We start from the raw sequence: 27,899 nt of genomic DNA on the forward strand, positions 1-27,899 counted from the left end.
AATAGGAGACACTATTTGATCTGTGAGAGAGTCAGAAAGCATCTGAATACACCTTTTCTATCATTTAGTGCTTCTGTTAAACAGGCAAACATTTAAATCAACATTATTTTAAATAAAAACCTTTTTATTTAAAATAATGTTGATTTGTAAGGTGTAATAAAGCCAGTGTTCAGAGAGCTCTATAGGGTTTTCCCCATCTGACTCCCTTTAACTTTAGGAAGATCAAAGGCCTGACCCAAAGTCCATTGAAGCCATTGGAAGTCCATTGTCTTTACTGGGAAGCCACAGATGGCTAAACCCCCATGCAATGGTTTTAAAACACAAGGGCTAAGGTTAAACAGCAGCCAAGATCAAAAATGCATGGTTTTGCTAAACCAAGAGCTTTGCAAATCCCAGTGATCATTTAGAGTTTTATCACATACCTGAAACTTAAACAGGGGTCATGAACCCTTAAACAAGGGTCTTAGTATGAGTTTTCAGTAACTCCGGCCTATGTACAGAGCAAAGTTGGGGATCTCTGCTGAATTTTGCTCTGAGTTTTCAAATTCCTTGAAAGTTGAGTCCAAGTGATAATTGACAGTGGAACTGCAGACAAAGCTGAACACTGCAGAAAGGAGGCCGCCATATTCTCACAGTTGTACGTCATGGGTTCATGCTTTTTTATACTTCTAGGTCACCATCAAAATGGACTGATAAAAAGCCCACAATTTGTGCCACATCCTCACACTCCAGCAAACCAACGAGCCAGTCAGAAGAACCTGTATACAACTATGGTGCGCCCACCTTTACCACAGCAACTGTCGGCGGGATCAGACAAGACTTCACACCAACCAGAAAGTCTGGACTTCCTCAAGGTGCCTGACCAAGGGGCTGCTGGGTAAGCTTTTATGTGGAGACTCTTTCAAAGAAAGAAGGGCCTGATCATTATAAAGAGGTTCCTGGACTTAAATTATTCATTACTGGTGAAATTATATTGTTTGCATACATGGCCAAATCGTGGCATTAAGCTGCGCTCAGGTGTCCCATTGACTTCCACAGGATTTCCACATGCAGAATAATCGTGGGCTCAAGTCCATAATCCACTCACCATGGAGTCAATGTGAACCAGTTCCAGTATTCACAATGCTAAGATCATGTATTTGCACAGTACCTACTAAAGACTCCCAAAGCATTTTACAGACTTTAATTAAGCCTCCACTCCTCTGTACAAGAGGGATTTTCGTACCCATTTTATGAATGGGTAAACAGTGAGCATAGCTCACTTTGCCTCTGTCTCCCAGCAACTGTCAGAACCCAGGAATTCTTACTCCCAATCCTCTGTTCCAACCTCGAGACAGTATTCTCTCTTTAATACTATCTTATTTTCATTATACACTCCATATGAGATGGATGATTTTTTTTAAATATTTTTTTGGTGGGGGAAGAATGGCAGGATAATTCATGGCAGGAAACTGATTTTATTGGTGAAATTAGGGGCATATTAATTCCACCCCAATTTGTCTCCTTTGCACTCAGGAGGTGCAATGTAAAGAGCCTGAATACTGGCGATATCTAGACAGCTGGGGGGTGCTCTCAACTGGCATATCCAGCCATTCCTAGTCCCTTCACAGGGAGCATACCAGGAAGGGCAGGGAGTATGGCTTGAGGACCACTGCTGTCAAGCAATTCTCAGCCGGCACACAGTCCCTTAGTGACCTTTGGCAGCTGGTGTGGATTAGAATAGTCTCAATTCCAGCACTGGGACTAGAGCTGCACAAGGCAGAGAATTGGGGAAGCTATATCCAACTCTGTGATGTCCTGCCCCTATCTCCTACATTGAAACTGACTATCAGACAATAATCTAGATATACAGATATACAGTATTAAATAATGATCATACTCAAGTCAACTATGCAGTTAGGGTTGTTACAGTTACTTTGAGAAAGTAACATGTTACTGACTCAGAAGTGTAAACTGGTGATGTACACATTGCCAATTACTTCTTCAGGGATTTATTAGATTACTGGTGACCTGTACATTGTATGGATGAGATGGTACCAAATATCTTTGCTCACACTTGAGATGGAAATGACTCGATAACCAAAGAGAAGTAACAGGAAGTGATGTCCAGGTTACATTTTTTGGTGTCAACAGTAAGAGAAATATCTCAGAATCACTTGTTTAAAAAAAGTAATATCTTTCTATAATCTGTTACTATGACAACTACATGCACTAGGGAAAAATTTCGCCTTCTTGACAGTGGTGCTGAGGTTTTATCAGCTGAAATCAGTAATAGAGATTTCTTTTGTTTTCAATTATGAATAAGCTATTCTAAATAGTTGCAAATGATTATACCACAATAAATTTGTTGGTCCAAACTCATTGCCAGATGGCCTATGGTGTCCATGCATTTCCCAATGGATGGGTGTTCCCATCAGCAAAACCACCAGTACCATCACCACCACAGTTGGCAAAGAAGAAGTTCAGAGTGACCAAGGGCAAAATCGGCAATGGAGACTGAACTACCCACTCAACCCTAGCTTTCCCCTCATTGCTCTAGTGCGGGGAAAGCTTGCACAACTGCTGTCCATATTGTCACTGTTATATGGATAAACAGAAGTCTTCAGTCTCCAGGATAACAGTTTAGCACCTTTCCCAAGCGCTGAAATCACAATTTAATAAATATTTAAACACAATATACTTAGTCTTCATTACAGTGACTAAACAATTTCTCCTCTGAGATCTTTCTACTCTGCTTTTTTGCACATTAGTGGAGCTTTGCTTCAGTGGGAATTTTAATGCCAGCTGATTTTCAGATTCAAAGGCTCTTGCCTCTTTGAGTATTGTAAAACAGATCTGATCATGAATAATCACTCTGCATATTTCCATGCACGCAGCTACCTAATTCCTTTTAGTGAGATAGTTGTGGTGTGACTGAGATCCAGATGACCCACAGTACATTCAAATACCAAAGCAGTTATGACTTGTGTAAATAAAAAACAAATCTGCTGTCAGGAAGTGTTAATAATTGGGCTTGGTGACAGTTGATACAGGTTCCCCTCTGTCGGCTGCAGCCTATTAAAATAAATTTTTGAGTATTCCTTAACAGCCCGCCAGTGTCGGGGGGGGTGGGGGGGGATTCCTCCCGAACTGTTAGTTTGTATTGTTACTTCACTGCTTAAAATGGCATTGTCCAGGATGCGTTTTGACATACTGTTGTTCTTAAGTCTCCATGCTGATTTTGGTCCTGTGTGAGACATGGTGTTCCCTTAGAATGGATGAGGAAGAGCAGAGATGCAAATTTTGCTCAGTGGAGGGCTATGCTGACAACTTTCCAGGAGCCCAAATTGTACAAAATGGAGTATTTTGTAGGCATCCTATTCTTTTTAATAAATAGAAGTGTGGTTCAGAAATTACAATATTGGAGATTATCACAGATCAAGATGGAGCATTACTTTATGAGACTTTGTTTCATTGGGTTAATCTCCATATGAAAAATATGGGGCAGCCCCAGGATGCATCTGGCCGCCGGCTGCACTTCACACACTGGTGATTTTTTTGGCAATTACTTAGTATGGTTTAGCCTATCTCGACAGTACCTGTAACAAGCACTCTCGCATATGTCTTCTGTGAATTATAGCACTTGCAAGAAATCTACAATGCTCCATGCTGTACTCTAGCCACATGCTTGCTCAGGTTTCCATTGGAGGCTATTATAAAGGAACACAGCATGTTTAGGATGATAACAGCCGGAATCCTCTAGCCCATGGGTGGCCAGCCTGTGTCTCTGGAGCCATATGTGGCTCTTCAGAAGTTAATATGTGGCTCCTTGTATAGGCACCGACTCCGGGGCTGGAGCTACAGGTGCCAGCTTTCCAATGTGCCAGGGGATGCTCACTGCTCAACCTCTGGCTCTGCCACAGGCCCTGCCCCACTCCACCCCTTCCCATCCCATCCCCATAGCCTGCCATGCCCTTGCTCCTCCCCCGCCAGAGCCTCCTGCATGCCATGAAACAGCTGATCAGGAGGGGCAAGGGGAGGTGCTGATCAGTGGGGCTGCCGGTGGGTGGGGGAGCTGCTGACGTATTACTGTGGCTCTTTGGCAATGTACATTGGTAAATTCTGGCTCCTTCTCAGGCTAAGGTTGGCTACCCCTGCTCTAGCCCACAATTTTCCAGAAATCCCATGATCACTTCCTACCTGGCAAACAGGAGAGGTTGGGTACCTTGGATCTTCTAGAGGACAAATGGACAGCTGCTCTTTTGGAATGGAGCTGTCTGCCGCTTCAGTGACTATCACTTTGGTTAGGGAACAATGAGTCAAGTCTGTTAGTATCTTTTCATATAATTTGAGCTCAGTCTTTCTCATTGAAAGCAGCTTTTCAAATATTTTATGTAGCTTTAAGTCACTGACTCTGAGGTACCTTGGAATAATGAGTGCTGGGTTAGTTTAAGTTTGTATTAGTATAGGAAGAGTAGATGGGGTCAATTACACTTAGATAGTAATAGGGACCATTGTCATCAAAATTAATTCCCTTTCACCCAGTGAATACCCCACCCCTTTTTCCCAGACTCTCCTCCCCCAAACAGAGTCTCTCTCCCCCAACCCCTTGCAATAGATTCTTGTCTTCCTCTTAAGGGAGGTGGGTCATTTAACCCAGCCCACCACAGCAAGTGGCCAGCTGGCAGCAGTTAGCCAGGTGCTTCACAGTTGTTCTGACTGACTTGTTGCAGAGTTTGAGCTCTCACTGACCCTACTGGCTGGGTCCCAACCATCCCCTGAAGATAGAACAAAAGGTTAAAGTAAAAACGAAGATGCTGCCACACCAGGTATTTTGCTTAAAAAGACTATGAATTTCTCAAACTAAGAGAATCGGAAGGGCTTGCTTTAGTAGCAATCTTCCTACCCCATCCCACCCCGGCTGTCCTGGTGTAGTCACACTGCTATGTGTAAGGTCACTTGAGCCTTTCCATTGCTACTCTCTATTTACAGACATTTAAAACTCAGTCATAACAATTATGCTCTGGGCTGTAATTTGTTATCCAAGGTCTCAGCCCGACCCGGAATCATTTTGCCAAATGTATAGTTTGTATTAAGGATGGCTTGGGAAAAATAGGGATTGGGTTGAACTTTTGCCCAGCCTCTATCCTGACCCCTCCTGTTTTCCAGGATCTCTCATCAGGGGATGGGTGGGCAACTCACTTCCTCTCACCACTGCAAGGTGGCCTTCAGAGGGCAGGCAGGGTGGGAGGGTCCCAGAGCTCAGGATGCAGTCTGAGACCGGAAGTCTACACAGCAGCCCTGCAGCCAGAGCCCCATAACCCTGAGTTGGCTGGCATAGGCCAACTGCGAGCGTCTAGTTGCTGTGTAGACCCTTAGAGTCAGTCAAACACCCCTCGTTTGACCCATGTAGTGGTGGAGCAGCTCAGTCACCCATCTGGTACACTTCAGCGTTATAGACAAGCAGCCATGCCACCCAGTACAGGGAAGTTTTTAGAGGATGTGCGGGTGATCTGCTTTAGTCCCTCCAGTTTAAGATGGTCTTTAGGTGATGGCTAGCCACCCCTCTTTGTCCATTCAATGCTGTTCTATTTGCCCTATGATAATACTTAGCACAGTACTTTGTTTAGCTCTTTTCTTTGTCCAGGCAGTTTACAAAATAATTCATCCTCACCATATATGAGAGAGGTAATTTTATTACATGATGCATCAAAAACTGTAAACGTACATAGAGCCAATTGACTTTCTATGCCAAGAGAAGTTAAGCTGAATTCCCATTGCACTGGAGATTGTTGTTCTGCAGTGCCAAGTAGGGGATTTCTGGTCCTACACACAAATTTAATATGTATTCATATGTCCCTGTAGATTAGATTAGATGAGATAATCTATTCTATCTTCCTGCTCCACTAACGTTCAGCACATTTTCCCTTCTGTGCACCTTTTCTGTATAATGGGTTCTTATCAGCCCTGCCCCCTGCCAAAAAAACCCTTTAATATTGAATTCTCTTCTACAGCCTTAAGAGCTTTCTTTTTATTTGCATGATGTTTTATGACCAACACCTAAGAAACAAATGATAGACACTAATTTGACATCATGTCAACTCCTCAAGTAAACTCCAACTTGTATAGTAAGAATACCAACATTCTTTGTTCACTAACACCTTACATTTTCCTTTGTTACTTTGTGTAAGGATCCTCATGACTGCATGTCAATTTATTCTTGGTTAAATCTGTTCCTCTGTAGTATTCTTCCTGGACAAGCTGCATCAAATGGGATAATGTGAGTTAAATAATAAACACTTACCTTTGAAATTCGGTTAATAGTTAAGATACATGAAATGCATGTGCAATATAGCATAGTGTCCATCCATCTCATTGTGATGTGTCTGTCTGTTGCCTAGCACAACAGAGCCCTGATCATCTATGACTACGGTCTCTAGTTGCTACCATATTATATCAATATTAAAGGTGTCCATTTAGCAGAAAAGCTAGAGTGAACCATATAGTAATACTCCTGGGGTAACTGTGTAAATGACACTTTCATCTCAGTGAAGCTGACTTGTAAACAGATACACCCCAAGCTAGCCCTCAGAATATAACCATTTCATGGTGCTTTACGTGCATTAAAAAGCAGTATTGTAGGTTTAGTCTTGAGGTAGCTGAATGAAGAATTCCCTTTTGCCATACCAGGGAGTGAAGTCCTAAGGCCAGGGGCATGGAATGAAAAAGACCATTTGGTTTATACGTATTGCCCAAGAGTACCAGGATGTTTAGATTTGATGTCAAAGCTTTATTTTTATTATTTGACTTTTCTAACACAGAAATGTCCCCTTGCCTTCCCAATTAGGGTGGGGGCAGACTTTTTTTAAAAACCCACCATCTCCAACTTATGAAGTGTTTTTCTAGTTTGCTCTGAAAACTGCATGGACTCATGGGTAGAAAAACCACAAGCAGACACAGCGGTAATTGCATCCGGAGTGTGAGGGAGCAGCCATATATCTCTTATTGTTGGTCTCTTGCGAAAGGCAGGCTGATATGGAATTTCAAATGAAGGAGGAGGGGAGAATGCCTGGAAGAAGCAGTGTACTGTTGGTGAGGATAAAGTGTGCTCAGACCTTGAAGGGGTTAAGAATTCCAGTAATTATTTGGAGAGGCTTCACCAGAGTGAGCTCTAGAGGTTTGTGTAAACAGTTTTCCAGAAATAGGAAGCCAATGGAGGTCTTTGCAAGAGCATGGCATGACTGAATTATTTGATTCTTTGGGAGTGGGGTGGTCATGATTTTGGCAAGCTGAAACAGGGCAGAATGAGAGAGTAAACAGCACTGCAATAATCATCTGGTAGTTATAAAGGGAGGACAGGAGCACATCCACAGACACAAAGGTATGGTAATGTTTTAAGATGTGGAAATAAAACAAAAGTCCAAATGATGGACTGTTTGATTTCTAGACATTTTGGGTGCTCTAACACAAACAAGCATGTAAAATGTGATAGTAAGATTGCTGTATGAAACTAGTTTGTGCTATATTATTTCTGTAAGATTTAGAAAAGTTTGGAGTCTAGTATTTTGCCCAATTGGTGGGGAGCGATCTCAAGTGTCACCTGAGGAAATTGCAGCAGATGATGATAGCTTAAGTTGAGTAACCAGTAATTGATTTAAACTTTTTAACCTTAAGAAGGGTTTGGATGGCCTTAAAACCAGAGGAAATATGCCGTGGTCTATGGGAGGCCCCAGGGAGAGAAGGGATTCTCAGTGCATTGAGGCAACCTGGGAAGACTTGATTAGTTACAATCTTTATAAAAAGTACTATATTCTGAGCAAGCAATCAGCAAGAGAGCAAATTTTACACCACCTACCCCCAGGTACAACATAACTACCTCCTAGCCATATCACAATGACTTACTGAGCAGTATACCTTTCCAGATCACATTTTATAATCTAATCTTATAGCGAAGAATACTGCTCTGCAACTTTCCCCTGTACACATTCTGTAATGCTGTTCATGAATGCTCCAATGGTATGCAGGGGTGGAGGGTAATTCCCCCAGTACAGGTACAGTAAGGGACTGCTGATTACAGTCCTTGGGCTGCACCTCCTGGAGTTGCAACACACAATTAGGCCCTGATCAAACAATGGAGTTAAATTCTTGCCAATGTATGACAATTTAATCCCTGATCAGGATCAGTCAATGTGCAATCTAGTTGTAATCTATGTTGCAAGTCACTAGAAAAGTCCATCCAGACTCTGTGTGTGTTCCCTATGCTAGAGAAGAATAAGTCTTATATGATGACAAGCAGCCCCATCTACTGGTTTCCAGGCCAGGCTTTCACACACTGTGGCATCCTTAGAATGATATGGTTAGCTCTATGTTGCCAGTTAATATTTTTACAGCTTGTTTTTGATGTAAAAACTGTTTTAATGAAAACTGGAGTACTGGCTCAATCAATCATTCAATATGCTTTTTTCATTGGCTTGATTTACTGTTGTTTTTGTAAAAATGAAAAGAGCTCAGATTTGCTTCTCTTGCAAAGTGAAGGAAAATCTTCCAGTCCCTACAATTCATCTTTCATAACTACTCATTAAGTCAAATGCACTGTCCAAATGTCTAATCAGAATTACATCAGAAGTGTCTGGTGTCCTACCTGTATTTGGAAACATGAATTGGGCTGCTTGCCTCCTCCCACAGGAAAACCTATGAGAGGGAGGTAAAGAAGGGGGGAAATCCCAGAGGCTTTCATTGAAGTGTTGTCTTCCCAATCATTCCTTCCAGCGGGGCTGTCTCCTTGTAGAAATGGGGCCTGCCTCAAACCCCTTGCATTGCTTGGAAATTGCATGAACTCCCTGGGAAATGCATGCACAAAGGGGTATTTAGGCATCCAGGGCTAAATAGGGAGATTTGCCTGAGTTTGGGGCCAAAGCTTTCAAACTCAGCAATGCAAAGCACAACTAACTTAGAAAACATGCTGCCAGTAACAGAAACAGTCACTCTATGGAAAGGCTTCCAAAGCACTAAGGCCTTAATATCATCCAGTGTTTTCCTGATTATTTTTCTGGGGCACGTGTTGAGGCTTGTTCTCATTGTGTGATTCCAGGGAATTGGATACGAATTGCCATGTTAAAGTTTAATTCTTCAATTGCAGTAGGCTAGTTGGATCTCCTGCTGTGCACCGAATAAACACAAACTCTCATTCTGGCTACTATAAGGGTAATCTTCTGGAGGGCTAAAGCAGATAGTACTTCACTGGGCATTTACAGCTATGGAAAGAAAACTTCTCACAGGCATTTGAATCCAGGAAGGTTCTCTCTTGCCATCAGGTCTCTGAATTACTATTCTCTCTTCTACCAATCAGAAGTGTCTGCCTCCTCATTCTCTCTCAGTAGCACAGCCCTACACCTGTGGTTGCCTGAACAGCTAGAGGTAACACCTGAGTACCAGGTGCCCACATGGCTATAACTCTCCCTCAGGTGGGGTTGCCATCTATCCTAGGGCATTTGGGATTTTTGTGAGGTTGGTGTAGGGCTTGCAGAATCGGATGGCCTCTCACAAACCCATTCAGGGTTGATACAATGTCTGCACAGCTCAATAACAATATGGAAAAAGCTCTTTGTTACCTGCCATGGACTCTTTGTAATAGACTCTTGGCTTTGCCACTAAGGAGAGTTCTTCTGAAACTTCTGCAGCTTTCTTTCACAACAGGTGCAGCTAACAGTCCCCTGCTGGTGTGTTCATCAGCTCCCCCTGCCCATTTGACTTTTGGAATCCAGAGCTCATTGCTTCCCTCTGTTTTGATTATTGGACCACATACCGTATAGTTCATCCACCGAGGAACACATTTATATACATTACACGTACACACAGACTAACTACAGAACTATCATTCATTTCCAATGTTAATGTGCCTAGTTTCCGGCCTGGTCTCAGAAGTAAAAGCAAAAGTTCAGGGGGAAAACGAAAGTCCTTCCGGTGCAGTTTTATTTAAGTAAAAAGAAAAGGAGTACTTGTGGCACCTTAGAGACTAACCAATTTATTTGAGCATGAGCTTTCGTGAGCTACAGCTCACTTCATCGGATGCTGTAGCTCACGAAAGCTCATGCTCAAATAAATTGGTTAGTCTTTAAGGTGCCACAAGTACTCCTTTTCTTTTTGCGAATACAGACTAACACGGCTGCTACTCTGAAACCTTTTATTTAAGTGTTAGCTCCCAGAAGACCTTTATTCTGTACAGGTGTTCGATGTAATATGAAAAAACACCACAGAAATAAAAGCACCTAAGTGCTTTTTCATTTTTATCCTTGACTAACGAATTCAATCCTCAGTACACTTATTGTGTCTGCTCATTAATGTTAATAGCAATTGCAAGCGTTCATCCATGGGAGAGCAGCTTGTGAATTCTCTCCTCTCACTGGCTGACCAGAGAGATAATAAATATAAAATCAAAGGAAAAAACCTCGCAGACCTGAAGTAGCCCCGCGTAAGCTTGAAAGCTTGTTTCTCTCACATATAGCATTTGGTCCAGTAAAAGATATTATTACCTTTCCCACCTTGTTTCTCTAATATTTTGGGACCAACACAGCTACAACAACTGTTAGTGGTATTTTAACTCTTTATCTCACAGTAATAAGTACAAGGGAAAGGGCCACAAAGAGAGGAGTCAGGCTACAGGGATCTCTTCCTGAATATTGTCATATTCAATAACGTATTTTGAAATCCCCCTGTTACTTTACAGCAGGGGTTCTCAAACTGGGAGTCAGGACCCATCGGGGGTTGTGAGATTATTACATGAGGGGCCACGAGCTGTCAGACTCCACCCCAAACCCTGCTTTGCCTCCAGCATTTATAACAGTGTTAAATATATTAAAAAGTGTTTTTCATGTATAAGGGGGTCACATTCAGAGGCTTGGTATGCGAAAGGGGTCACTAGTACAAAAGTCTGAGAGCCACTGCTTTACAGCAAGTTAAGTTAGTCACTGGCATAGGTTCTTGGAGGGTTCTTCTTCATCACAAATAATATACTCCTGAGGAAGAGATGCAGTTTCTATTCCTAGCAGACAAGAGACAAGCCAGCGTGGTATGGATTTGGTTTTTCAAAGTCTCACCCAACATATGGCGTTTTGTGGGTAGTGGTGGTTAGCTTGTTTGTTGTTGTATTTTTGGGAGAGTGGGGGTTCAAAATCAGGTTTAATTTTATCTGAACCCTCAAAGGCTGGTGGTGGTGGTGGGAGTTCCAGTTTTATCACATCTTAAATTTTTAGGGGCTGTTGCTGGCAATTTAAGGTATACATCCATTTATCCTACAGAACTGGCCTCCTGGCCTCCTAACTCCCGCTGCTATACCAATAAAATAAAAACCAGCAGGATCTTATTAAAGGAGAAAAGGAAAAATGCCACATTTATTGTGAATACAGAAAGAATCATAGTAAGCAGTTAGTTATAGCTATAACATTCCATTCAATTTCATATTTATTCACACATTCATTCATACACACACACACACAGGTTCTGCAAGGTTGTTATCATAGTTACCAGTCTTAGAGTTGCTCATGCCAAGCCACTGGCCAGGTGGCCTGGACACGAGGAGGGAGCAGGGCCTTGTCAGATGCTCATCTGATGCTCCTGGAAGTTGGTTTGCAGAATCAGACCCCAAAGTTCTCACTTTCTAGAGTCCATTTTTATAGGAATTTCTTTCTGTGCCAGTCTATGGGAATTGCTTCATCATGCTGTTGCTGAATCAATCAGCAGATGGCACATTCCTGATGGCTCTGTGCTGCCAGATGTTATCTTGTTCTTTGGTTCTCCCATCCTTGAGGCTGTTGGGTGGATTCCAGTCTGCCTTCCGGGGGTCCTCTGGTTATTTCCACTTGACGCCTTCTTCGGCCGATGGACACTGGATTCTTCGGCTGGCACCTCCCTGATCATTCAGTTATTATCCACACCAAGCCTCCATCCACATACATCCTCTATCTCTATTTTAATCACAATTGTTAACAAAGCGAGATGGATACAACAAAAGGGCGGGGAGTCTCTGGGTACTGTTTCTGTTACAGAGTATTGCTTTGAGTCTCTCTCTGTGTGAGTAGTAGTTGTTACAAAGAATTGCTTTGAAAACAGATTTATTTGAGCATGAGCTTTCGTGAGCTACAGCTCACTTCATCAGATGCCTACCCTGGAAACTGCAGCAGACTTTATATATACACAGAGAATATGAAAGAGTTGTCACTTTGGATGGGCTATCACCAGCAGGAGAGTGAATTTGTGTGGTGGGGTGGAGGGTGAGAAAACCTGGATTTGTGCTGGAAATGGCCTAACCTGAAGATTACTTTAGATAAGCTATTACCAGCAGGACAGTGGGGTGGGAGGAGGTATTGTTTCATATTCTCTGTGTATATATAAAGTCTGCTGCAGTTTCCACGGTATGCATCTGATGAAGTGAGCTGTAGCTCACGAAAGCTCATGCTCAAATAAATTGGTTAGTCTCTAAGGTGCCACAAGTACTCCTTTTCTTTTTGAAAACAGACTCTGTCTTAGAATGTACTAACACAATTAGCAGCTTGCAAGTTTCACACAGAGAGGGAGAGAAACAGTATCAAAAACCAAGGGACCTCTTAATTAGTAATACCCTGGAATTTAAACTATGGAGAATCAAACTCATTTGTGATTTTAATACAGAACTTCTTTAATATGATCCAACACCGCCTGCAACCAAAATCTCATAGCTCAGGTAAACCTCCTCTGAACTCGCAGCTGTGAACCCAAGAGAGTGAATGATTGTTATTAATTTGCTCCAGATGCTTCCTACGGCATCATCCAGGCCCGCCAGGCGCAGGGGCAGCAAAAGGGGCAATTGCCCAGGGACCTGGGTGATTTAAAATATATATATATACACAATATATCTACTCTCTTCCACCATTGCCTGCCTGCTCCTTTCTCTCATTTCTCCTCCTCCCCCTGCACTTAGCCTTGGATTCTTGGAGGGATTGTAGCCACTCCAGTAACGTCATACCACATCACCCAGTGCTTCACATTTGAGCACAGATAAAATCTATAGACACTAGGAGCTGATGCAAGTGCAGTATCACTGTCCTGCCTAACCATAGCATTGGAACAACAGTGAGCTTGTGAGAAAGGAAGGCGTTTTATATCAGAGGCAGAATCTCTGGCAAAGGGTGCCCTGCAGCTTAAGCTTTAAATGTATTTTGTGTGTTTGGGGGCAGGGAAAGGCAAATGGTGAGCCCTCTGTGAAGTGCTCTTTTATTACAAGTGCTAGAAGAGCTGAAGTGGGCAATCTCTGGCTCAAGGCAAAGCTTACTAATGTAGGTAAAGCAGCACAGAATTACATGATGTGGTTACTCTGGAGATAAGTATTTGGAGAACTGGAACCTCCTACCTCTTTGTCTACCGTTTGTCACAGAAGATGATAATGTAATGTGCACTACAGCCCCTCTCTGGGAGACGTAGTGGGGGGAGAAAGGACTATATCCTGCTCCATGCACATGGATGCTCCTATGACCTAACAAGTCTTTCTTCTATAACTACTGTGATATTTACAGGGGAATCTAAGTGAGCGGGCTTGGCCCTCAAATCCAGAGAGTGCTTTCCATTGTCTGACCCAGTGATGTAATGGAGCAAAGTGCAGTGGGGTTGGTTGAGTGTATATTCATAGTTACAGTCTTGGAGCATTTCCCCTGTCAATTACTCTTGTCCTCCCCGCCCCCGCAGTGTTCGCAGGCAGACAACAAACCGGCCCCCACCAGCTGGAGGGAGACCTAAACCACATCCAAAACCCAAGCCTCAGGTACCACAGTGCCGGGCACTGTATGCATATGATGCTCAGGACACAGATGAACTTAGCTTTAATGCCAATGACATAATTGATATAATCAAAGAAGGTAAGTAAAGAGGTTGGTGGTTTTTTGTTTGTTGGTTTTAAATGTCCTTTATGAACAAATTGCTCCAAGCTCCCCAGGGCACAGTTATTGTTAATGTGGGGTTTTACAGCTAACTCCCTGGACATTTTCCTGGAGAATGACTCCTGCAATTCTTGAAGCAGTAGGTGGTCTGCTTTTAGGACAGGTAGGGTAAGGAGGAGCCATCACACCTATATCGTGCCCACCCTAGTTTGCTCAGTTATTCCTCACTGGGGAGTCCAAATTCAAGTGCCCCCTCCATAGCCTCTGGTTGCATGTATAAGACCATGACAACGGCTAAAGCACATCAGCTGAAAAGCAATTAGTGATGCAGTTCCAAAGCCAATCCCCCCAGTGAACAGATAAGGCCTTGCAGTGTGTCCAGAAGGTTAGCCAGTCCAGGCTCTCACAGCCTTTTGCATTTGGTCTCTAAGGAGTACCTGTAGAAGAGTTTTGCCAGTCTGCACAAAACGCACATAAATCAAAGAAGGCTAAAAAGGAGGGAGACTGAACATGAAATAAGGATTTCTAAAACCTCATTGCTCATTCTGCTCTTTTTGTCACAGATCCCTCAGGCTGGTGGACAGGCAGATTACGAGGGAAGCAAGGACTGTTCCCCAACAACTATGTGACCAAGATATAACAAAATGCAAAGAAGGTTTTGTTAAATGAAGGATGGCATGACATTACCAATAGTTGAAAAATAGGATGCTTTCCCCTCCCACTCTCGCACGAGGACAAATGGCAGTTCTTCGCCAAGGCCTATAATTCTTAGCGGCATCTTCACCAGTGAAGTTGTATACAAGCAAGAAAACAAGTCACTCAGTTTACTGTCCATAAAGCAAACATGAAAATCTATGCCTCAGATACATGTATGAAAGCAGTGAAAAACGAATTATTTATTATATTTAAACCTGTTTCTAGTGCAGAGTGAATGAAGAGGTGTTGTAGTCCTTACAGTTTTCCTGAAACTGCACAGTACTTTGAAATCTAGGTCTAGGGATTTTGGAAAGGTTATATTTAACAAGTGCCTTTAGTTTATAAATAAAAAAAAAATGATGGCATTACATGCACATTTCCTCCAATGCAGATCACTCTGGGGAACATGGTAAGAATGCTGCTACATGTCACATAGATTTAGGATTGGTGATGGTATATTTAAATAGTTCTGTACAGATGTGTAATGGAGCTGGTTTGCTTGCCAGTAAAGTTTAGGGATTCCAAAAGGCACTGAAAAAAAAAAAAAAAAAAGAAAAGAAAAGTACTGTATGCTATACAATGATGCCTTCTTCATGATTTATATTAGAATATGGCTGGCCCATGTTGGATTTATGCTTAATGCTGTACCTGTTACAGGAAGCAACTCTTTCCCCTGAGCTGTACATGTATAGGAGCAGATCATATACTGTATATAAAAAAATCTAATATTGTAGAAACATGTATGAATGTATAATGTAGTATTCACTGTACTTATCCATAAAGTAGTTTTATTAGAAGTTTTGTGCCAGGTACTTCCAAACATGCACTGTTCCTTTTTAATGATAAAACCAGTGTTAATGCTTTTAAGCCCAGTTGCCTCCCCAACCATTTAAAATGGCTGTTGCTTACCATGCAGATATCATCAGCATCCATTCTTTTTCTCCTGACACTCCACCAATAAAATTCAGGAACCAATGAGCTGAGTTGGTTTGTTAAATTTGTAATATTTCTGTTTTGCATGCATGAGTACCTGGAACTCAGAATGGATAACTAAGCTCCCAGTGTATGGAGTTCCAGAGATGGTAGCAATAGGGTCTGTGAATATATAAAAAGGCTTTGATCTGAAGAGAGAGGTACTGAATATTCTTCTTAGCCCCTGTATGATTGGTTAGAGCAGTGGTGGGCAACCTGTGGCCTGCATGTAGCTAATCAGGGTAATTGATTGCAGGCTGCAAGACAATTTGCTGACGTTGACCATCCACAGGCATGCCCCCCACAGCTGTGGTTTGCTGTTCCTGGCCAATGGGATCTGCAGGAAGCAGTGGGCTGTAGGGCCATGCTAGCCACTGCTTCCCACAGCTCCCATTGGCTGGGAATAGCAAACCACGGCCGCTGGGAGCTGTGGGGGATAGTCCTGCGGATGGTCAACATCAGCAAAAGGTCTCATGGCCTGCAATCAGATTATCCTGAAGGGCCACAGGTTGCCCACTGCTAGGCTAGAGGGAAGTACTGCACAAGCAAATATGAAGTGGATTTTAAAGGCAGTCTTCTGAAGTTTAAATCTGGGACCTGCAATGAGCCTAAACTGCCCAACCCCACTGTCCCTCCACAATGCACTGGTTGTAGATTATGTGCCTAAAAGGGTGGGCTGAGCACTGTACAGAAACAGCCAGCATAGTCCTTGGCCCCAGCAGTTTACAATCCAAAGTCAAACATGAAAGGCCAACTGGAATAGCCAACAAAGGAAAGTCAGGGAGAGCTGATAAAAGAGAAGGTACTATTTTAAAAAGGGGACATAAGTATTAGCTTACTTCTCCTACGTGATAGAGTAGGAGTTACTTTTGAGAGGATAGTGTTTTGGTGAACAAGTTTTAGGAGTGTGTTCCTTGGAACCAGCTCAACACAAGGGTCCAGGGGAGGGAGTAGAATTGCCTCAGCACAGGAACTTTACCCTGGGGAAGTAGCATCTGTCAATAGGCAGCAGGAGAAATACAAGAAGGGATTACAAATTCAGAGTTGAGATAACATTAGAAGGGTCAGCATATGGCACTTTCCCCTTAGAATTTGTTCTGTTTGTATAGTACTGATTAAAGGGAATTTTGAATTTCTGAAGAGGGCTCCTAGTCACTATAGTGATGTAAATAATAGAGGTGGGTTGAGGTAACCACACCGGACCTGGCAGTATGCGGTAAAATTGTCACCATCACTGCACTAGCTGAGGCACATACTGTTTTTTCCCCACACACTGACCCCTATAGCACAAAGGTAAATGGTTTGAGTGCTGTACAATATGTAGTTTAATTAAGGCTGGTTTGCTTAAGTCCCTGCTCAATTGGTCACCTGCCATTTTTATTGTGCACCTTCACATGTAACAGATGAGTATGCAATAATGCAAATATATAATTATAGTCAATTTAGTCATAGTGGAATCCCTGTCAATATGCTATAGACTTCCATGAATTCAAGAAGTTGGGCTAAGGCTTACATCTAAACATAAACAGGAAGAAGTTTGATTCTTGTTAAGAGATTTGATTTGCTAATGTACTTCATAGTATTTGCTAGTATTGTAAACTTCTGTTAATACAGTTAGGCTAAGACTTGTCTACATGACAGGTGTTTCTGATTAGGTAGGGAATCCACTTGAAGCTATTCCTGAATAACCCCCTGTTGAGACACACTGCAAGGGCACCTGACCGACTCCAGCTGTAGATAAGCCTCTACAGAAAGCAAACCATTAAAGGGAGTGGCAGTGTGCATGCAATGATCTCAGATACCATCCCCCAGGCATATGGCCAGTGCAGCAGATTCTTAGTAACACTATTGTGGACTGTTGAGGTACAAGTATAAAGATAAGCAAAGTTTTTCAGAGGAATAGTTTGTCCCCCCCCAAAAAAAAAAGTTTTAAGCAGCCTGGAACTGTCCCAATTGACATGAAGTTTACTGACCATTTAGGCCTCAACCCATTCCAGAACTTTGGACTCCTACACTGCAGGAGTATATTTTCTGGGGCAGGTTTGTCTTCTGTTGAAGCTGCTCCAAGTTCAAGGCCCTGCACTAGTACCTAATCAGGTGGGTCTCCCTCCTTCTAGGTTAGCACCTAAACCACATGCTTTCTTTAGCCCAGGGGTTGGCAACCTATGGCACGCATGCCAAAGATGACATGAGCTGATTTTTAATGGCACACTGCTGCTTGCTGAGTCCCAGCCACTGGCCCTGCTCAGCCTGCTGCTGAACCCAGGCCAGGACCCCAGCAGCATGCCATTAAAAATCTTGCCCACCCTGGCCTGCTCTTCTCTGTTCCCCCCCCCCACCCCCCAGCAGGTGGAAGAAGCTTGGTCCTGCTAGCTGCTGCTGCAGAGCAGGCAAGCTCCCCCTTCCCCACCTCTTCCCCCAGCATGCTGGGTTCCTGCCCCTCCTCCTCTCCCTCCCTGCCGCTGATGGACCTTGCCAGGGAGGGGGAGAAGCAGAGCCATAGCAAGCTGGCTGCTCCTGGGAGGAGGCAGAGAAGAGGTGGGGGACAGGACTGTGGAGCTCCCCTATGACCCCAGCTCTCTGCCCTGACCCCAGCACCCGCCCCCCACACACTCAGCCCCCACTCCAGCACACCCTCAACTCCTGCACCCCCTCACATGCCCCAGCCCTCTGCCCTGACTGTTGCGCGCGCACACACACACCCCCACATTCCCACCCTGAGCACCAGACAGGAGCTCCTGCACCCCACCCACATTCCCAACTGCACCCCTCATACCAAATGGGAGCTACCCAGGTAAGCACTCCACCCCCAAACCTCCTGCCAACCCTGAGCCCCCTCCCTCATTCTAGCTCCTGGCCAGACCTTATACCCCAGCCTGCTCCTTCACCCCCAGCCCTGTGCTCAGTGCACTCCCACCCTCAGCTCAGTGCAGGGAGAGGAAGAGAATGGGCTAGAACCAGGGAGAAGGTAGGTACCAACTATATGGGCAGGGCCAGGATCTCAGACCAGCAGCAGGCTGAGCAGGGCCGGCAGCCGGAACCCTGGCTGGCAGGAGCCAGCAGATGGAACCCCAGACTAGCAGGAGCCTGAGTGGCAATGGGCTGAGCTGCTCTGGGATCCTGCCGCTGGCCCCGCTCAGCCTGCTGCTGGCCAAAGTAAACTGAACCCCAGGCTGAGTGGTGTAAGATCAGCATTTTAGTTTAATTTTAAATGAAGCTTCTTAAATAGTTTGAAAATGTTGTTTACTTTACATATGACAGTTTAGTTTATATATAGACTTCTAGAGAGACCTTCCAAAAAAGGTTAAAATGTATTACTGGCATGTGAAACTTTAAATTAAGGTCAATAAATGAAGACTTGGCCTACCACTTCTGAAAGGTTGCTGACCCCTGCTCTAGCCCAATAGCCTTCCATTGGGATTCAGAGTAGTAGTTCATAATGAACTAATGAGTAGTTGAACCATCTTAATTCAAGCAGCTTTTGGAGGGGGAACCCTTTTCTTTACTCTAATTGCCAGTTTCCTGCTACCTTCCTCCTTCTGATAGGAGGAGGAAGCTTCAGTTACATGGACTTGAATCAAGCCATCACTTATGGGGGTAGATTTTTTCCATTCTCGAGGCAGCTCAGCCCTGCAAGAGTAACTGTCTGGACATAAGCTACAGTTTCAGCTTATACATGTCCCACTTCTGCTGGCCTCCATGTATCATGCCCCAGAGTATCATGCACTCTACTCACTAAATGTAGATGTTCAGGGGGCTTGGCCTGGGACTGGGACTACAACTACATTCATGCAGAGATGTGTTTGCCAGACTGCGGCTTATCTTAATAGTACTTAGCCCAATTTGAGGCAACTGCAGATTTTAATTTTTCTCCCCCACCAAAAGCCAGGTTGATCCAGTTTATGAGTGGAGATTACTTCTAGACACCCTCACATTTGCCAGATTCATGTCAACTATGTACTCTAGAGCTTTGTTTTAAACAGTTAAGGTTCTGATTGCTGGCCTATTATGAGGATCATCTCAAGTCTACCCAAAGTTTATGAAGTAGGTCTTTTCACATTGCTTGTGAAAGTAGAGTTCTCACATGCACCATCTACACTTAGTGTAAGTAATGCCCAGGGAGAGTTTTTTTTTTTTTTTTAAAAAAAAGGAGCTTTATTTCTAGATATACAAGAGTATTAAAGGGCAAGTTTAAAAGTTTGCTTTCAGAGTGAATCTGAGGGGTCTGTACTAAGATTGAAAGGCTATGTACAAAAGCAGCAGTTGTGCCTCAATAGGCATGTTGACAAAGTGCATGGAGTAGGAATTGTCTACCTAGGATTATCCCAAGAGAGATGAAGCAAGGTCTTTGATTGTTTTGGAGTTCAGTTGAGGAATTGTGCTGATCCTCATGAGTTTGCTGCTTGCATACTTGTTCCTTATGGCCTGTAGGAATTAGAGAGACTGTTAAGTAATATCAAGTTTACATTGTTTTGTGCCATGCTAGAGAGAGAGATCAGACTACTTACTAGTAAGTGGTTAAGCCACCTACTCATTTCCACTGGAGCACTTTAAAAAGGGGCCAGGAAGTTGCTGAATAGTCAAAAGAGGTAGTAAGAGCATATTCTTTTGTAGAGTAAAACTGAAGCAATAGACATCTGTCAAAGACATTAGTGTATTAACATTTGAAGCATAATTAGATATTTGCCCTTAGTGTATACTTACAGTGTATTTTGTTAAGTTCTCATTTACTCTTACTACATTCTTGGCCATATGTTGCATAATTAGCATAAGACTGTCTTCTGCATACCCAGTGTAGTACTGCTGCTTTACACCCTGCAATACAAGACTGGTCAGAACCCTAGAGTAGCATCTAACAAACAGATTATGCCTGCCTGAGGCGCTACAGTTTGCTTCAGGTAACAACTGTAATAAGTTTGGTTTAGACTGGACATTAGAGGGGACAAGTTGAACTTGAGCTTTACCGTGTGTAGCTTAGATCAGAATCATCCTTGCTATTAGGCCAGAGTAGTGGCATCCAACTCATGAATATATGAAATCCTTATGACCATGTTCCAGGAGCATCAAGAGGCCACAATAAATACTTTAGGGAAGAAGTTTTGTTGAATCTTGTGTGCTGAGCAGGTTCAGTGGCAGAAAAATCCTCAACAGGTGCTCAGCAACTACTCAGCACACTTCTAACTGCTCTGTGCAGCACAGGGGCTGGGAAGAGAGGTCCCCTGTAACAGCAGGGCTGATTCAAACACTTCAGTTTAAGAATTGCAGGGCACAACTCAAAACATGTTTTGATCATAATCTAGGTGCAAAGTTTACTTAATGCCTGAGGGCCACAGGTAGACACCTACTTTTGACTGCCTGTCTCAGTAAAACTGGTACAAGTTGTCTACTGTGGTATCTTGACACTATTTCCTAGATGTGGTCTTTCCCCACCTTGTCCAAGAACTGGTTTATGCAAAAGCTGTAAACCAAGCTAACAAGTTCGTGCAGATAGTTTAGAAGTTCAGTTGCTGTGGTTGGAATTCACCATCATGCAATCACTATTCTTTGTAATATCAGAATGCAGTGCTTTCTGAAGTGGAATTTTTACACTGACCAAAAACATTTCACTGACTGAAAGGTTATTAGGCTTAACTATTTAGCAAGCAAGGACATTTTGATGTTGTCTTTTGAAGCATTAAAAGGTCTATCGTCCGCAAGGGAAAATACTCAAGGCATGTTACCTAATGGTCAAGCTGGCTTTTCCTGCCATTGTTGTTCCTGATAAGTTTAGTTACTTGCTAGTATGGGCCAGTGTGCTAAGTAGCACTGTGACAAAAAATGTTCTAGCCTTCCAACTACTGGTAGGCCTGAACATTCCAGTGCTTAAGGGCAACAAGCTGGAACCTTTCCATTTATTACTACATTTCTTGGATTACTTATCCTACCAGCTATACTTTGCAGTTAGTCATTATGTTGGAGTGCAGCTTACATACTTCAAGGCCACAGAATAGATGGCTGTCAAACTTATGAACAAATCAAAGCAACTCACCCATTTGCCTTGCCCCAGAACCTTTTGAGACAAACATAAGGCAGCAGCTGCTATCTCTGAAGGATGATGGTGTATCATATCATAGTCTATGAGTGTCAGCTCCATCAGGTACTTTGCTAGTGTATGTTGCTCAGCATCAGCCTGCCAGATCAACAGCTTGTTAGTTCATGAAATTTGTCACTTCATTATAGTACCACCATCAAGGTGGTCCAGGTTTAATCTACTTTATGTTCTTGTTCCCGTTTGGAAAAGAGTTGTTGACCCTGTTCTCAGTCATACAAATCTTTGAAACTATGTTGTTAAGTAGGAATTTGATCTCTTTCTTCAGGAGAGAGAGGCCAAGAGACCCTTAACCTGTTCTCCCAGGTTAACAGGGCTCAAATTCAGTCTAACCCAAATCTAACAGAATTGTCAATATTCTCCTCACCCCATAAAAATAGCTGAATTATATTCCCTGTAGTGTTTGCAACAAGCAGCATAGCATAATACTAGCATAACAGACCTAGCAAATGAGGAAAGTCCCACCTATTCCCTAAAGAGAAGCTAGAGTAAGACAATGGATTAGTTAAACACTTATCAAAAAGTAAGCTTAGGTATTACAGCTAATTTTCACTCAATAAGGCTTCCATTCTTTGAGCTGGCAAGCCAAATATCCTTGTCTCCTTCAGTTAACACCACACCACAACTATAGTTTTAGTATCTTTTAAAAGACAGAACAGAAGCCTCAACATGAAGCTTGTAAAATTTGAGACAATCATGTTATGAATTGCAGCAGACGCTGATGAGTTGCTTGACTCCATGACCACAAAGTAACTTAATACTGCTCAGTCCTTTTCCTATAACAAGCATTCAGCTGTACACACGGCCCACCCACCAGAAAGTCTCCTTCAGCTCATGGTGCTTTAAGTCATGAGGTAAAAATCACCCTGTCTAAATGAAGTGTTAATGGGAGTCCTGACATTCCATGTCTCCAATACTAGTCTCTCATAAGCAGGAGGATTTTAAGATAGCTAGAGGAAGTACCTACCTCACCAGCTTTTGATGCTCTCCTTAAGAAGTGAAGTGGCAGAGGGCGTCCCAAGTCAAAGTTCAGCTCCTTAAGAATCATCATTTCCATCTCTCTGATCTGAGAGCTAGAGTATGCATTGTCAGTGATGTAAACAAAATCCGCAATATCAGGAGAGAATATCTCCTCATACTTTGAGGCAAGAAGCAATGCTGTAACACCAGCCAGCTGAAGCTTCTTACGGGATACTGGGTGAATCTGTATAAGGTAACATGAGTTTAGAGAACTGGTTTAATCTTCATGATGTATTATTACCTTTCAGCAAGTACAAGGCATGAATTTCCATTCAGTGAGTCAGCACATTTTTCCCCCTCCCCATTTAGGTTTTCAGCATGCAAGACTTCTAGATTTAGCCTTGGGATGCATCTGTGTCCCTAGAATGACTTGTGTTAGTCAGAACTACCACTTCCACCTTTTAGCTCAGGTAGAAAATTATAGGTTAACAGATTTTAAGTTTACCTGGAACATCTGTAACCCAAAAACCATAAACAGAGGACAAGAGTTATTTTAGAGTGTACTAATTTAATGAGTCTCATAAGCCTGTACAATGTGCTTGGATCAGGTTTCAGATACTTACTTGTAAGAAGCGGTCCATAATTGCAACACACATATACAGTGTTTCCTGCAAGAGCTGAAATCTTGAATGGACCTGAACCAGCCAATCAACTAGAATTGCACGCATACGCCCATTGATCTCCTTCCCATTGAGGTAGTGTGGACGTACTGATTGCTGCAGCTGTTAAAGAGAGACCAATATGAAAGACTGAAAGCTTAATTTCACTTGAATGTGTAGTACTTAGGCATCCATACCTCAAGCTGCCTCAGATACAGATAAATATCTTTTACATAGTCACTACAGAGTTGAGGGTTTTCCCAATCATCAGCATCAATATCCTCTATGTTGTTAAGCAGCACATCAGAGAAAGCTTGGCACAGGTCCTCTTCTTTCATGGATACATCCATGGGGGTTGGAGACAGAATCTAGTGGACAGATTATAGTCACTGAGGCCCATAAATGAGAGAGACTTAATGTAAGACTTTCTTCCCCCCTCCCGCCCCCATGAGTTGGGAGTTTGCCTGTAATACAAACTAGGAAAGCAGCTACCAAAACCTAAGATTCTACATGCCATTTAAGATACCTACAATATTTTAGCCTATAAGGCCTTTACCCATTATAGATATATTTCTTGATCTGACAAGTTTTTGCAAGTCCTAATGGGTAGTATTATGTCACATCCCAAGTTAGTTGTGACTGTAAGCTAATAGACTGAAGCCAGGAATAATATCATAAAATGAATCTGATCTTTTTCTGAAGTGTTAAAGCTCTGGCCTAGAAAGGGCTAGAGTGGAGGACCAAGGGTTAGGAACTGGAGAGTGACATAGGAATTTGCCATTTCCTACCTTTGGAACAGTCTCTTCTTTGAGAGTTAAATTTACTGCAGCTGGAGGTTTAGGTTGTGCAGTTACATTTGCTGGTTTAGTAGCTCCTTTTGTAGTTTTTACAGGTACTTTGAAGCTCTCTGTTTTCTACCAGAGGAAAGAACAACAGTTAACTCAGAACTAATAAGTTGCTTTTCTGACAGCTAGAGTTGAACTACAGCTTTACCTTGGCTGCATGTGTTCCTCTGGTTGTAACTCTATTTCCAATCTCTTCCAAAGCAGCCCTTTTGTTAGTCACTTGACTTTTGGCTTTGTTGTTAAGTCCTGTCATAGCATTCTCCACCCCTCTAGTAATCTGCAAAGGAAAATTGTAAACAAGGTTAAAAAATCTAAACTAAATCAACTCCAAGTAAAACTAGTTACTTTCAGATTATACTAATCTCAAAATCTCTCACCACCATGGTATCTGGGCACCCACAGTACCACTATACCATGTTTTGTTTCACAGCACATAGTTGTGCTCAGCAGGATGGGGAGGTGAATAAAGGAGGATTAGATGCATTATGGAGAGTGCAATTAAAAATTGACTACATTTAGAGAGATTACAGATGAAGTCACCCAAATCTTGTTCTTCCTAACTGGAAACCATGCTTTCTTTAGCGTCAGTTTTAGAATGCTCACCTGTGGCTTAGCTATTTAGTGTGTCCACCCAATTGTAACTAAAGATGAATTTCCATGGAGATAAGCCAGTGACCAAACTGGTTTCTCTTAGGTCATCACTTAGAGAGGGAATTACTGCCTTATGAATTTTACACTGCATGGTAAAAGACTGTTGCCTTTCAGAGTTATTTTGGCACACGCTGTACTTCAAAGGACTGAAGCGCTCCCCTACTCAGTTTTAGATAGCGTATCCAAGCCCTTAAAAGCCATACTGAAACCCAGCCCTCTGTTACTGTGAAGTTAGAAATCTTTCATAAGGACAAAAGCTTTCAACAAGGTAAAAAAGCATTACCTCAAAGGTTAACATCTACATATGCACAAGTCTTTAAGAAAGCTTACTTTACTGCAAGAACATTTCAGTGGTCACAAGGTAGAAGTTAAATTTTTGCTATCCCTTTTGTCTGAACAGTTTGCCTGCATTTGGGACTTTGCAACATTGTTTCCATCAGAAAACAGGAGCCCAACAGAAGCAGCTGTATTCTGATCCGAGTGATACAGAAGACCCCATATCCATGAGCACAGAACAAACAATAGGCATTTTACTTGCTGGAAAATCCCCATGCTATCTCCAGAGCAAGTGCCGTGCACAAGCAGCTCTGTGTCTGCTCCCTCAGGAAAGCATGCTCATAACGGCTGCTCTCGCCATCTGCTGAGTTTCCTGCCTGACGGACACAACTGAGATCAATACCTTAGCCCTGAATGTCTAACTTGCCCCAGGGAAACCACTCAGACCCTCAGTGTTCGGCCTTATTTACACCTAAAACTAACTATATTAGTCAGTGGTGTGAAAAATTCCCACCCCAGGCAGATGCAGTTAAACCAACCTAGCCCCGGCTATAGACACCACTGTGCCACTGACCGACTACAGCTCCCCAAGGGGGTGCACGGACTCTGACAACGGGAAAACCCCTGCCGCGGGGACGGCGAGTGCTGACACGCCGGCTGCGCAGCAGGCGGGCTGCACGTATCTCAGCGGAGGTAGTACAAACCTCCAGCGTAGAGGGGACCTTGGCCCGGCTGAAGCTTCACGTGCAGCCTGGGCCGAAGCCTCCGACTGTCCCCAGCCGGGGCTACGCAGAGGACATTTAACTGCCCCGGGCCCTTAGCCTGACGGCAGGGGTCTCCGTACAGGCGCTCTCCAGCGTGGGCAGGAGCAGGGCGCCAGCGCGCTCCCCGCCGCCCCAACCCCACGGCTTGCTCCGGCCGCACCGCTCTCTACGGCCGCCTGCCCGATCCAGCGCGTCCCCGCAGCTCGGCGCCGGCGGCCCGGGCCCAGGCCCGCACTCACCGCAGCGCGCCGGACCAGCGCCATGAGGACGGCGACTCTTGACTGGAGACGGTCGGGCTGTAAGAGCGAGGAATGAAAGCGACCCCGACACCCTTTCCGCCTCTTGATGCAGCTACTACGCTATTAGCCTGGCGCGCCGCCCTCAGCTTCAAATAGCGCCCCGCCTGTGCTCCCATTGGACAGCTTCATAGGATGCTCTCCTCTGATTGGCCCAGCATTCGGGCTCCGCCCCATACGTTGCCGTGACGATGACCCTTGGCCGGGAAGGGAAAACTGGATTCGAAGCGCTTCCGCGGGAATGGAGATCTTAACAAAAACAAAGCTTCAAAGGAAGCCGGTCCAGATCTCCGCTACGACTGAGAGTTCTCGCGAGCTCGGACCTTGCGCAAAGGAGCTTGGGAGACGTAGTCACCTCGGGTGGAGGCAGCGCTCGGGACGGGACCCCTCGGTCCCTAGTGGCTGGGCCGCCAGAGCCAAGCGGGGCGGGAAGGGGACCGGCCTCGTTCCGCAAGCGGAGCGCGCGACGCTGAGAGGGGGGCTGGGCGCGGCAGGTGCCGCCCACGGCGCGCGCGCGTGTAGGAGGAGTGACGCGCCCAGCCGGGGCTGAGGGCAGCCCCGTTCCGCCCTGGGCGGCGCCCCGCCTGGCTGCAGCTCGCCCGAGTATGCAAGAAAAAGCCCGCATTTGTAAGTTGCATTTTAAGGATAAAGAGCTCACACTCCAGTACTTGTATGAGATGAATTGAAAAATACTCTTTATCATTTTTACAGTGCAAATATTTGTAATAAAAATATGAAGTGAGCACTGTACACTTTCTATTCTGTGTTGTAATTGAATTGCTATATTTAAAAATGTATAGAAAAGCATCCAAATATATTTAATAGTGCAATTAATTGCCGTTGATTTTTTAATCATGATTAATTTTGAGTTAATCATGTGAGCTGTTATTAATCAATAGCCCTTATATAGATACACATATATATACACACACATACCCACACAACCCAGTACCATTTAGTGCTTTTTCTCTTATCCAGTTATTTTTCATATTATATATAGGTATGTTAAAGTTCCTAATGACTTTCAAGGTCCTTTATACCTTGTGAACCAAACGGGTAGTAATATTTGCCCTATCCAACAAAATACCAAGGTCTCTCTGGCATTGAGGGCCCACTAAACTTATCAGAAGCTCATCTTCCAGCATAAGCTTATAGAACATATATTGTGCGGTTAAGATCTGTGCCATTAGCATATGAAGCTGTCCTACAAACCTTGATTTTTAAAATGGAAAAGTGGGAAAATTAGGTATTGAAACCTTAATATGAAGTGCTTCAAGGTAATGTCTTAGAACAGTTGAGCAACGTATATCCACCTACACTTTTTTTTTCTTTTAATGTATTCCTGTAGTTGCATAGGAGCAGTGGCTAATATTCAAGCAGAGAGGTAGTCCAAAATACAGTTCTTCTGCATTGTTAATAGGCAGGACTATAATACATAAGTGCATATTTCCTTACAGTGGAGAACCCCAAAAGGCTGTTGTAGCCAGCTAAGCCTTGTAACACCTGTGATTTATTACAGGTGAAAGTCTATTTGATATGGGTATGACTCAAAGAAAGGTTAGGTAGCATGGCTATAATATACCTGCCCATGGCAAAAGTTAAAAAGCACAGCATGAATTAGGGTTCCTCTAATTCCCCACACTCACTGTAGGATCATCAAATATTTATTCCTTTTGAGAGCAGAACTGAAAAATCAGCACAGTTTTTTTCAACAAGGTGAAATCTAATGGCCATGCTACTCCAATAATGCATCCAATGAAGTGAGCTGTAGCTTACAAAAGCTTATACTCAAATAAATTGGTTAGT

The 27,899-nt window shown here is 43.5% G+C and overlaps 2 protein-coding genes across 4 annotated transcripts in view; one reads left to right on the plus strand and one right to left on the minus strand.

Annotated features, from left to right (window-relative positions):
• Positions 1-15,092, plus strand: part of MYO1E (myosin IE) — a 156,801-nt gene extending 141,709 nt beyond the window's left edge. The window contains exons 26-28 of the mRNA XM_077829324.1: positions 673-877; positions 13,696-13,865; positions 14,450-15,092. Coding sequence (XP_077685450.1) covers positions 673-877; positions 13,696-13,865; positions 14,450-14,526 — 452 coding nt within the window. The 3' untranslated portion in view covers positions 14,527-15,092. The remainder of the gene's footprint in view (positions 1-672; positions 878-13,695; positions 13,866-14,449) is intronic.
• Positions 15,093-19,694: 4,602 nt separating this feature from the next.
• Positions 19,695-26,304, minus strand: CCNB2 (cyclin B2). 3 transcript variants are annotated; one of them, XM_077828891.1, is made up of 9 exons: positions 26,037-26,298; positions 24,255-24,383; positions 24,050-24,175; positions 23,459-23,629; positions 23,226-23,384; positions 22,610-22,846; positions 21,583-21,723; positions 20,259-20,369; positions 19,695-19,979 (listed from the first exon to the last, which is right to left on the minus strand). In XM_077828891.1, the coding sequence occupies exons 1-9, from the start codon at positions 26,058-26,060 to the stop codon at positions 19,875-19,877; spliced, it is 1,203 nt and encodes a 400-aa protein (XP_077685017.1). In that variant the 5' UTR covers positions 26,061-26,298; the 3' UTR covers positions 19,695-19,874. The 3 variants fall into 3 exon arrangements, with proteins under 3 accessions (XP_077685017.1, XP_077685018.1, XP_077685019.1); XM_077828892.1 differs by lacking the exon at positions 20,259-20,369 and having other exon boundaries at positions 26,037-26,304; XM_077828893.1 differs by lacking the exon at positions 23,459-23,629 and having other exon boundaries at positions 26,037-26,299.
• Positions 26,305-27,899: the final 1,595 nt, after the last annotated feature.

This window comes from Eretmochelys imbricata, chromosome 10 (genome assembly GCF_965152235.1).
Source record: "Eretmochelys imbricata isolate rEreImb1 chromosome 10, rEreImb1.hap1, whole genome shotgun sequence".
Classification (NCBI taxonomy): domain Eukaryota; kingdom Metazoa; phylum Chordata; order Testudines; family Cheloniidae; genus Eretmochelys; species Eretmochelys imbricata.